This window comes from Pogoniulus pusillus, chromosome 22 (assembly GCF_015220805.1).
Source record: "Pogoniulus pusillus isolate bPogPus1 chromosome 22, bPogPus1.pri, whole genome shotgun sequence".
Taxonomy (NCBI): Eukaryota; Metazoa; Chordata; class Aves; order Piciformes; family Lybiidae; genus Pogoniulus; species Pogoniulus pusillus.
In genome coordinates this window covers 7,693,569-7,706,400 of record NC_087285.1, presented here as the reverse complement: position 1 = coordinate 7,706,400, position 12,832 = coordinate 7,693,569, and the positions used below count along the sequence as shown (strand labels likewise).

The 12,832-nt window shown below is 42.7% G+C and overlaps 1 protein-coding gene across 50 annotated transcripts in view; it reads right to left on the bottom strand.

Annotated features, from left to right (window-relative positions):
- TENM2 (teneurin transmembrane protein 2) overlaps positions 1 to 12,832 on the bottom strand; it is a 1,869,083-nt gene that overhangs the window by 44,515 nt on the left and 1,811,736 nt on the right. For all 50 annotated transcript variants that reach the window (XM_064161561.1, XM_064161557.1, XM_064161558.1 and 47 more), the window contains one exon: positions 10,911 to 11,057. In XM_064161561.1, coding sequence (XP_064017631.1) covers positions 10,911 to 11,057 — 147 coding nt within the window. The remainder of the gene's footprint in view (positions 1 to 10,910; positions 11,058 to 12,832) is intronic.

Sequence of the window (12,832 nt, the reverse complement as noted above, 5' to 3'; positions counted from 1 at the left end):
AGAGACTCCCCAAAGCATATTCATCTGATTTTTGAATACAAATGTGGCCTGGGCACATACTGAATATCACAGTATCACAGTATCACCAAGGTTGGAAGAGACCTCACAGATCATCAAGTCCAACCCTTTACCACGGTGCCCAAGGCTAGACCATGGCACCAAGTGCCACATCCAACCTTGCCTTGAACTGCCCCAGGGACGACGACTCATACATAACAAAGAATATTCCAGTAGGTTAGGTGAGAAAAGTACCTTCCAGTAAGATCCTGATTTGTGTATTTTCAAGATTTTCAAATGCATAACAGAGGAGCATTATCCTACACAGTGCTAACTGGAAAAACAACAATAACAAAAGGAAAAACAACCCACAGCTATAAAAAAATGTGATTTTTTCGACTAGCCTTCTATTTCCAATGGATTATGTGTGTCTGAAACGAATGTTTCTGATTTAAAACCAAAATTGCCAAGGTATGCTGACAATGTTTCATCCAGCCCTCTGAGGAAATTTAAGTTAGACAAACTACCTTGTTGTGAGAGCTATACATCGCTCTAAGGTCAGTCGCCTAGTCACATTAAGAGCTCCATTCATCTTGAAACCCTCTCCAATGTAAAGGAAGGGATATATATATATTTTATTTTGCTACAGTCCATTTTCAACCCACTTTATATAATCATGGTAAGGACATTAGGTTCAGATCACAAGGCAGCTATCTTGTTACGCTCTCAGAACCTTTTCTGATCATCCTGCATTCTTTATGGGTTTGTGACACCTCTACAACCATGAACTTACAGATTTCACTGTTTAGTCTGTTTGGTTCTTTTATTCAGGTGATCATCAGTTCCGAGAATCCTTTCAATACAATAGAAATAACAGAAGCAAAACACAGCACATAAATTATGCCCTTGGATAAATTTACATTTACCTGTTCAAGCTGCATCGTATTTTTGCCATACCTGTTATTAGAGTTGAGCAGGTGTTATGCCTGTAATGACCTCATCATGCAGTGGATTATGGGATGCTGTGACCCAACACTTCTGATGGCACCATGAACTTTCAATTGGCACATCATTCTCTCAGCCTCCTGTCAGTCATGCGATTCACATCTCTATGCTTGCAGGCCCCCCTGGATATAGTCTGACATTGCAATCTTGGGTAAATTACCCTGTCACTGCCAATCTCACCGTTATCTCACAAACAATCCAGCAGGCAATCAAACTGCTCTGAATTGCCAGTTCAGGACCTGGGAGGCTAGAAACTTCTGCATTCAGCACCAAGAAGAAACCTCTGTATGATTCCTTTCATGTAGGAAGATTTTTATGCAGTTTTGTGACTTGCATACTTCAGACGCTTGCAAGAATAGAAAAGACAGGCATATAACCCGGACATGAATATACACAGGGTTTACTTGTTTGGAACATTAGTACTTAAAATACATGGCTATATTCCCCCATACTAATTTATTCCCAGATGGCAGGATTTGGGAGCTAGGATATTTTTATTTCGTGCCAACTAGCTGATCCATCTAGTTGCGATGGCAGGAGTGAGGTATGGATCTGCTCAGCACAAGGCAGAACCTGCACACTGCTCTTTGGTGTCAAAGGTTCATACACCACTGCACTGTTTGCATTCAGTTGCACTGCTGCTGTATTTACTCTGCAATCTCTGACTCTATGTATGGAAAAGCATTGATTACTGTCAGAAAGCATTTGTTCCTAGGTCACATTTGCCTAATTTGCTCTCTGGAGTTATTACCACAAAATGGATGTGGTTGGCATGGAGCTCTAGAGACCATGTGGTCCAACCTCCCTGCTCAAGCAAGACTACCAAGTGTGACAACTCAGGAGCATGCCCACACATGTCCAAAGATGGAGATTCCAAAACCCTCTCCGGGCTATCTGCTCCAGGGTTCACTCACACTCACCATACAAATGTGTTTCCCAGCAGGTATTTGTGCCTGGGGTTGTTCCTCCTCAGATGCAGGACTTAGCACTTCATGAGGTTCGAATCAGCCCATTTCTCCAGCCACACTGTGCCATCACATATGAAGTAAATTGTTACAGAATCACTTAGTTGTGTTAGGCTCAAGTTGATTAAAACAAGGGCTAGAAAAAAAATGTACTTTCTGTAGGAGAAAGCTCTGCCATAAGCATGAATTTTAATTAGAATGGAGTACTTTATTTTTTAATATATATTTCGAGCTTGTCGTCTTCCAGATTCCCTCAGGCACACTGAATTATTTATATGGTTAATTCAATGACAAACCCCTCACCGTTAGCCTCACCAAGAGAGTGCTGCTTTTCATAGCGTACACATCTGAGTTGAAAGTAGCCAGTTAGCAGCTCTGTGTGCTGAAGGGAAGAAACTACAGAGGGAGTTAAGACAGTGCAAAACTTCCTTCAGCAATTTGAGACCAGAAGGAGTCCTGGCCTGGCCTTAACCGAAGAGAACAAAGTAGGCAATCTTGATCTGATCTAAACTGGCAGCACAGGATTAGCTATCCACTCCTCTTCTTACTTCTTCTGCATTCCATTTTTTTCAGAAACAAAGCAAGTGCCATGGCATTCCTCTTGAACACTTCACTTCTGCTGTTGGACACACATGTTCCTTGACTTTCTGTGAACCACATCACAAGCTTTATGGCAGAATTAACTACACAGTTGAAGAAAAATTTGAAGTGTTACATGTAAGTAGAATAATCTACATGTGCATGGCACGTTTTAAGATAACCTTATAACATCACTGTAAGGTCTAAAAAGCTCTCTGTGGAAACAAGGATATATTTCACTGCTAATGAATTTAGAACCTCTCACCACCAGGTTTCCTTTTCATCAGATTCAGGTGCCTGGATTCCAGATTTGTGCCACTCCTTTCTTTGGAAAGTTGACACTTGAGCTGGTGAGGGCTTTTCAAACTCTTGTACTATCATTACTTATCCCTTCATCTGATACTTTCACGTTGTGCTTCAGGTTCGCGTCGTGATGCATATGAGAACGAGTTAACTTTGGCCTGACATCCAGCAGCTTGAGAAAATGCTTTCTGTACCCAGCAGGGCACAATTTTGTTTCCCAAGCCAAGCTTCTGAGCACATGCTCAGTAGAGGGCATCCTCACACTTCACTAGCTTCAGGAGCTGGTAGCTTTCAGAGTGTAATTCCTGGAATTCTTTCTTTTTTTCCAATAAACATTTTAGTCTGATGATTAAAATAGAAGTGAGGAGGGAGGGAACAGCAGCTACTATGAACCCTGAGGGCAAAAGGGCCTTTGATCACTCTAAGGGCAAATTAGTTAATTTATCATGATCCGATTTTAATTATGTGTAGTATTAATATACCCAAGGTGAAAGAATTAGAGATGCTCTATCAGATTATCAAAAGAGTAGGCCTTCTCTCTGCCAACACAGAAATATTTCTATTGAACTCTAAAACTGCACACAGAAGTGTTTCTACAGACAGGCTAGCCCACAGCTCAGGATATCTGATTACCAGGAAGCTTTATCTAAAATTAAACTCGAATTTTCACTTCTGCAGCTCAGTCTAATTATTCTCAGCTGTATTGGCATACATCATTCAAAATAATTCCTCAGAAGTTCTTGGTGCTAAGAAGCAACAAAATGCTTCTAATCCTTTTCCAGCCCTGTTCCTCAATTAGTTGAACTGGACAGCCTCTCTGCAAGGTGTCAGGATATCCAGTAGGCTACTCTGGGCACCAGAGTGCTTTCAGAACCATAAACTGAAACCCAAACTGCCTTTCAGGAAAAGCTGGATTGCAAATCCCAAGTCGAAGTGGGGTAGAACAAACCTTGCATCAATATGAGTGTGTTTGCCCCCAGAAAAATTCCCAAGAAGGTTTTAAAGTATCCTGGAATAGAGCTTTCCTTATCCACTCAGGATCCCTGTGCTGCCCAAAGTTCTGGCAGCTGAGTAAACCCTCATCCTTAAAAGCACCAGCTGCAAGAAACTACAGCAGGCGTAGCTCAAGGTATGCACTTGGTGGTCCTTAGAACTTGTGAATGCTGGTGGATGACTGATGCTCCAGTATCAAACCACACATCGCCTTGAGCTCACTGAGAGAGTGCCAAGATTAAAATAAGCTTGAAAAATGGAATGGCTTCATTTGGAAGGGATCTTGGAGATCATCTACTGCAAACTCCCCACCATGGGCAGGGATGCCTCTCAAGTAGACTCAGCTGCTCAAGGCCTCATCGAACCTGGCCTTGAATGCCCCCACCGAGGAGGCATCCACAACCTTCCTTGGCAGCCTACTTTAGAGTCTCACTACTCTCATACAGGACAACTTCTTCCTAAGATCCAGCCTAAACCTACTCTCCCTCAGCTTAAAACCATCCCTCTTCATCCTGTCACTAGACACTGTTACAATAACTCCCTCTTCAGCTTTTCTATTGGATCCTTCAGGTATTGGAAGGCAGCTCTAAAGTTTCCTCTGAGTCTTCTCTTCTCTAGGCTAAACATCCTCAGCTTCCTCAGCCTGTCCTCATAGAGGAGACGTTCTGGTCCTCAGACCATCAAAGTATCATCACTCAGTTCCAGCGCACACTTGGATAACTATGCAGGAACCAGAGCTTCTCAAACCATGGAACGTGCCGTCACTGAATGTCTTACTCTTGCTTCTGCATGGGATATAAGAGCACGTCCTTGCAGTGACACATCCCGCGAGGGATGGGGCAGGGATAAGCTGGCTAATGCGCAGAAAGGCGATTACAGCTTGACGTGAGGCTTTAACCGCATCGCACACAAGCACACTCATTAGCTCCTGTCAAACTTACACGTCTACTTTTGATACAGATTATACTCCTGCCTTCATGACTCATTCTGGGCCCCATCCACAACAGATTGCAAGTACTCATTACATTTAATGTTCTAAAACTGACTATTGTGCAAGCTCTGGGAAGGTATTTTCTTCACCAAGAGTACTCTGGGTATTTATATTGAGAACTTCATAAAATCTTTTGTCTGTGCTGAATGAGAGACCCCTGCTGAGGCAATGCTTGTTGAGGCAAGCTAAATTGCATGATTTGCTTTTGTGCTGTGAAATACTTGTATTATCTTAAATGTCACGAGCCTGATGCAGTATCAAGGCACAGGATTTGTAATTTTCTAAAAGCAATTTTTTTCTAAATGTTTATTGCAGGAAGACACTTCTCTTTTCTTTCTATTTTCTTTCTGTCTAATTTCAGAGATGAGTTTCCTAAGACAACTCGAATAAGCAGCCTTTCCATCAGTCAAGTGCACTGTCCTGACAGTGAACTTCCCTAGAAATGTTATTTTTCTCGTGAACTGAAGAGAATGCAGACTGGAGCAGAGATCTGCCTTTCTCTCCTTCATTATCTTTAAAGTATTGTGCCAAACAGAATTACCACCAACTGTACTTCTTGGTGGGGTTACAGCTATATTGTAACAAACTGGAAGGCAAAATCTGCCTTCTGAGAGATGCACAACTCTCGTTGGAAAGCCAAGTGGAAGTAAATTAAAATACGTTTTAAAAAGAATATCCCACTTTGCAAAATAGGCAAAGAATTCCTCATTCTATTTAGCTTAGTATCTACACTGCTATGGATTCCTTCCTTTCCTTCCCAATCTTAGTGCAGAAAATTACTTTTTGAGTAGAAAATGCGATCTGTGAAGTGATATCAGCAGTGATGGCATTTAAGCTGTCGCTTCTCTTTTAACATGCTTGCACCCATCCTTTCCACCCTGTTCAAATGTGAAACAGACCAGCTGAACCAGTTACTATGCCTTTGTTTTTTTTCCCCAGTCTGAGATTACACAATTTAACTGTCTTAACAATTAAAATTATAAAAGTCCAATTTGGAATGGATGCGAAAGGTGGAAGAAGAGATGAAGGAGACAAAGCTTAGAATGAGCAACAGTGATGGGCAACACGAGCTGCTGGCTGGGCTGCAGAGGGGAGAGTTCTTACATCTCTCACCAGTTATCCCAATGAGATCAGGACAGAGGCTGCTCAAACATGAACTTCAGGTATCAACTGCATCCAGCATGTACTGAAACTATACTTCAGAAAGCAAAAAAGACTTTTGCTATGCATGACATTGTACATTTCACTTGGGAGGAACTGTAAGGGCTAAGATGAAATCTAGTTAAACATACGAACTTGAGAAGTGTGCCAGAGCCAGCTGTGTGAAGTTCAACAAGTGCAAGGTCCTGCATCTGGCTCAGGCCAATCAAATCCAGGCTGGGTGCAGAGCAGTCTGTGAGTAGCTCTGAAGAAAGAGACTTGGGTGCATCTGTTGATGAGAAACTCACCATGAGCTGGCAGTGTGCTCATGCAGCCCAGCACAGGATTTGCCTTTTGGGCTGCATCAAGAGGAGTGCAGCTGGCAGGGCAAGAGAGGGGATTCTGTCCCTTTGCTCTGCTCTTTTGAGACCCCACCTCAAATACCGCATTCAGTTCTGCTGTCCCCCACCTAAGAAGGGCACAGAGCTGTTGGACTGAGTCCCAGGGATGGCCACAAAGATGACCCAAGGGCTGGCACACCTCTGCTATGAAGACAGGGTGAGGAGGGGTTGCTGAGACTGGAGAAGACTCCAGAGGGACCTTAGAGTTGCCTTCCAACATCTGAAGGAATCTTACAGGAAGGCTGGAGAGGGACTTTTCATAAGGGTGTCTAGCAATAGGACAAGGTGAGGGAGAGTAGGTTTAGATGGGATCCTAGGAAGAAGTTCTTCAGTACAAGGGTGGTGAGACTGGAATAGGTTGCCTGGGGAAGCTGTGGATGCCTCCTTGGTGGGGGTGTTCAAGGCCATCCCTGCCCATGGTGGGGAGGCTGGAATAGACAGCCTTTGAGGTCACTTCCAAGCAAAGCCATTCAAGAATTTTATGATACACAACCTATGAAGGCTGTTTCGAGATACTAAAAACATTTTTAAGTTTAGGAATGAGCAAATCACCGTAAAATATTTCTTATAAAAAGATGGGTATAAACAGGTAGTGATTTCCTTATGGAATATGTCAGAAGAAATATGAACCTAAAAAGTAACCTGCCTTCTCCCATTCCTCAAAATATCACTTCTAATCCCTTAATTTCCTAAACTAAATCCATAATGAATTAAATGGGTTACACATGTCTGTTGGGGGGATTATACATTGTAATCACAATTATGGGTCTTAAAATAAAGCTATTTCTAATCCTTCCAAAAGATGCTTAATAACTATTAGACTACTGAGGGACAGATTAAGGAAAGGGATTAGATTTAGAAGTGGCCACAGTAAGTAAAATATGCAAGCCAGCCATGTTTTGGAAAACAAACATCTTCCAATTCAAAAAGACTTTAGAAGTGAGTCGGTGCCAGGAATCCTGTAAATTGCAGTTAGGCTTCCTCCATAAAGATAAACAAAGAGATAAATAAGAGCCTTTAAAGTTTTTTTCAGCAAAGCAGCCTACTGAATGTAGTGACCCTACCCGGGCTTATTATGGAGACTCAGTTAAACCTAGACCTAAATTTGACATGTGCTTGTCAGGCCAAATACAGGCCAGTTTCCCAGTGCCCTCTTGGACCATGCACAGCTCTGCCTGAACAGCTCTAAGGGGAGCAAACAACTTGGGCACTTCTCTCTCTGCCCTGGAATCTCCTTTTATTTATGTGAGTAATACACACTGATGTCTCATTTAAAATGAAGATTTGTAAGTCTCAATGAGGCAGGGACACATCTGCTGCTTCTAGGAGTAAACCAACTAAAGGACATTAATCTAAAATGGAAAGAAAATATTGAGTATAATCTTTCATTTTTCTCTTTTTGAACTATGGTATGGAGCTTGCATCGTGGCAGATAATAAGACAAAACAGGACAAATGGGAATCTCTTTGGAGTCTGTGGCAATGATCTTCCTGACATCCATGAAATGAAGACTTGGCCCAAGGCCTTTGAATCTGATTGTGAGATACAACTGCAGTAAGAATGGCTGAGCAGTGGAAGAGCTCCAAAATATGCTAAACCTGTTGCCACATAGGGAAGGAAGGCAAACAAGCACTGATAGTTCCATTTCAGGGAAGCAACTGTATTTTAGCAACGTGAATAGATGGAGGGAAAAGGAGGAGATTCAGCTGTGCAGGTAAGGACATCATTTAGGCAAAACACTGTATCTTTACCTACCCTACTGCCTCTTGAAAGAACAGCCTGCACCTTTGGTACTCCTCCAGAAGTACTTGTTTATGTTAACAGAGAAATGCTGATGATGCAGCAGCTGCTGAGTTCAACTGCAAGTGAACTTGGTAAGTTTCAGATGAAGAGAATGACTGGGAAGAGGGACAATTTCTTTCAATAAGCTTGTACTTTATGTGAAACTTGGACTTCCAGTAACTAGGACAGTTTCTAGCTTTGTCTAGTGAGAAAATTGAATTTTATCTGTCTCTTAAATACACAGTCACAATTACATAAAGGTGCTTCTTGAAGCAGAGCATACATCTCTTTCTTCAACCCTGCAGAGTCCTGTGCTTTCCCCTGTTAGCATTAATAAACACAGGATGTGTTTCTGGCCAGATGTGTAGTCAAGCAGACATACAGAGTAGTGCAGCTTAAGGCAAGGCAGAACTACATGCTAAGACACTAGGTATTAAGTGATCATATTAGGCTTTTGGATATTTTCTTGGCTTCTGTGACACACAACTTGACAAACTGATGGGAATGACAACAACTTTGTCCTCACAGCATGTATTGGAAAGACTTTCATGACATCTGAAACTCAAAATATAATCAAGCAAATTCAAACAACAGCAGAAACCCTTCCTGTTGGTACCCCTCAGCCTGCACCACTTGCCCTGTGCACAGAACACAGTGTGGCTGAAGCAAAGGTTTTGCCTGTTTCAGGTTTACCTTGCAGTTATGAGAAGAGTGAGCTATGGCCGAGGGGCTGAACATCACCTAAGCTGACTTACAGAGAAACTCTACAGCAATGTAATAAGGATGCAGCTGCTGGAGAACAGAAATGTTCACTGGATTAAGGTCCTGAGGTAATGGTCAGGAGAGGAGATTAATTTCTGCCTCTATCACAAAATCCCCATGTGAAAACATGTGGGTCAAATTGACTTTTCAGGTTGTTTTGACCTTAGAACAAGCATAGGTTCTCAACTAGTCTCTGGAGGAAAAAAATTACTCCAACCTGTGAATGGTGAGAATATCTGAGGAGTTCTCCCCGTGAAGGTTTATAGCTTTCAGCCAGACCAAACTTCTCCAGGCTGGATGGGGCTCTGGCCAGCCTGACCTAGGGTAGGGTGTCCCTGCCTATGGCAGGGGGGTTGGAACTAGATGGTCCTTGTGGTCCCTTCCAACCCTGATTGATTCTATGATTCTTTGAGGTGCAGCCATGGCAAAGCAGAAACCATGCACTTTGCCTGTGAATGCTGATGAACACTGTTGTATGTCATACCTAATCCATGTATTCTTTGTCTCCATAAACTAACTTTTAGAATTCAGCAGTTTTAAATTGTGAAGAACAACTGAATGGTCTCAGTGGTCATTTCTGTTCCATTGGCCTATCTGTTCTACAAGTGCAGAGCAGTGTCCTGCACAGGTAACTAAACATCTTATTTCCACATTTCCAAATAATGTTTTCCAAACTCATTCCTTGTTTTGAGGAAACTCTAATGACATATCCATTTTCAAACCTTCCTTAAGTTTTCCAAAGCCTATAAACCTTGTGAACCTATGCAGTTCACCTTTTAGTTTCTCACACCGCACATTAACACAAGCTTAGTGGGTTTTGTTGTACAGTGAAATGCCACCTCATGTAATCTGGCAGTTAAATTCTGCTCTTTACAATTCAGTAACAGCCCTAAAGCAAGTTCCAGTTTCCTGAAACTGAATCAGCTTTAGCTCTTCAAAAATATTTCTGTAAGAACTGATGGCATGTGAAACCAAAGGCCAAACAGAGAATTTTAGATTGAAATTAAGAGACAATACTGAACTGTGGTTAATCGTGTAGTCAAACTCAAATATACCTCTTCCCCAGTCTAGAATTCACAAAGTTTTTACACCCTAAGACCTTATATAATAATACTGTAAAGCACTGAATATTCAAAAAAAACAGATGTGCTCTCCAGATTCATTATCAGCCAAAGCAAAGCAGTCTCCTCAAGGAAGAAACCCATGTCTGATGTTTGATTTTTAATGAAGCATGTGAAAATGAGGGAGTGTGAGTGAGATATTCCAGTGAAAGGAATAAGAGAGCCACTTCCAATGAAGGAGCTAGATTAAGCAATCTTGTTTAGACAGCACACCTTCTCAGAACTGTTTCCAGCCTACCTTAGCCTAATACACCATTGGAAGGGTCTACAAAACTGAAGCCATCTTTGAAAGTAAACCCAGAGCACAAAATCTCTATTTAGTAGGAATATTTCTTGCAAAGAAGAGGGAAAATCTAGCAGTAATGTCAGAGCCTTTCCATAGAAGACTGCTCGGCACACCTCACGCAGCCCTTTGCAGTATGACAGCAAACTACAACCACTTACCTAGGTTATGTGCAGGACAGCATGACCCTGGCCTCCAGCACAGGACTCAGTAATTGCTGCTGAAGATCCTGCTCAATCAGCTGCTGTGCTCGTGCACACCAGCACCCTGGCTTGTTTTGCAATCCACATGGGTCAAGAAGCCACAGGAGAAAGTTCTGGACTGCTAGGCCATGCTTTCCACTGTGGGCTTCAGTGGGATGTGGGGTGGGACTGAGCCTGCCTATCTGCTCCTGGTGCTGGTGGTGTGGGTCACCACAGCTCTCCAAAAGGCCACAGCTCGCTCAGTCTCATTTGTTTCAAAATAAATGTAACAGCAACACTTGATAACAATGACAGCCAAAGTCTTTCTGAAGGAAAAGGACTCACGAAGAAAGCATGTATAACCCTCTGTTCTTTAGGGACTGGGAATTGAAAGACTTGTGCTCACCTCCCTCATTATCCTTGTTATCAGCACAGGCGGTTTCCATGGCAACATTGCATCCAGGCCCCCTCCAGCCGGTCTGGCAGACACACTGCCAGCTGTTCTGACCCAGCGTGCATCTCCCGTTGCCATTGCACAAATCAGGGCAGCCATCTGGTTGAAGAAATGGAGAAGGTAAGTACAAGACACACTCATTCATGCTGCCACTCAGACTGCTGACAATATTACTGTGCAGACAAAAAGGCTCATTCCTGCAGGTGGGACAAAAGCTCTCCTGGCCCAGAGCCACAGCTCTGAGGTGCAGAAGGAGGGTACAGAAGTGGGACACCTCAGAGAAATGGGGGATTTAACTCAAGCCAAAAGGCAGAAAGAGTCCTACCATCAGCCCTAACACGTTTCAAAGCACCCTGTAAAGGTTCAGATTGTGAGTTGACAGACTTTACAATCTGCTGACAGGAGATCAGAGCCTCTTATTTTTCCCACTGTACGCATGTGTACACCATATATGAGGGATAACATCTTCTTCAACAAGCAGGTCAGTGTTCACAGCACCTTTTATGACAAGTATTGCATAATCCTCCAAAGCTTCTCTAAAGAAAAAGTTTAAATAAATTGTTTTGAAAATATTTCCTTCTCTAAGAGTCATTTTAAAAGACCTACTTATTTAATGCTGAGCTTGCTTATATAATGATGCAGCATTTCATGTCTTCTGAAAGATACCTTAGAAGAGAGGTCTTGTAAAAGATCTATGGTTTTATTTGACTATGGATATGATGTGACTTCTTCTATAACAAGAGCCTAATTTGGAAAAAAAATCAATTAGCTAAGGTGCTTATATGTTCTCACAAAATTTTCACAGATAATAGAATACTTTGGCTACTGGAAACTGAATGAGTCTAAGGAGAAACTACTGTATCTTACTCAATATTCGTTATGGAAGAGGGTAGGACAACTAAATTTTAGCCTCTGTATATACACCCATCAACACCCAATCTCAACTAGCACATGTATTTGTCTCTGGAGGTGATAGAAGATTTGGGAGTCCTGCAGCAGACCTCTCATAGCACATTTCATTAGCCTGAGCAGGAGCAGAAGGCTTTGTTGCCAGGCTGACAACAGACGTTGCATCCCAGCAGTTCACAAGCTCTCCTGTTTGGGTTGGAAGTACAGTCTAATCCTGCTATCTCTACAACCACCAGAGAACATGGAATAATCTCACTGCTGTTTAATCTCAGTACAACTCATAAAGCTTCATGCTTTCTCACCTTTCCCTCCACCAGCAGTGGTGGACTGTTGGCATCAAGATATGCAGGGACCTGCTGCAGCCCTGTCAGGTTTCGCTAAGTGGCTGGATTAAGCCCTTTGCATTTGCTACCAGCAATCCAGGCTGTGACTAAATAAGCACTCCATTCCCTTCCCCAGGGATTTGAAGAGCACTGAGCAACTAATGGGCACTCCACCAGAGCATGGATACTCTTTTCACCAGCTAGAAGTGAGGAAGGTAGCAGTAGGAAGTATTCCAAAAGCTTCACCAGCTAGAAGTGAGGAAGGTAGCAGTAGGAAGTATTCCAAAAGCAGGCGCCTTTGCTTTGTCTGTGCAGCATCACTTCAGATGCGTGGCACAGGAGAAAGACTACGATGACAGTACACAACCTTTGTGCCCCTTGGCCTCTGCAGGGGACCAAGAATATGAGCAGCTGTCAGACTAGAACAGCTTTTCCTGCTAGTGCTGAAAGGTTGACCAGCTTTCCAGAAATCACTAATTTAGACTTCTTGTGTGTTTCTATAATCTTGTTCAGACAGCCACAGCTCTGAGTTTGTGTCACTTCCTACTCCTCCCAGCTGTCTCTGCTGTACCTCGGTGATGCTAAAGAGAAGCTCCTCTGACCCCACAGTGATTTCCAACAGAGGTGCAGAAGTTTCCTGTG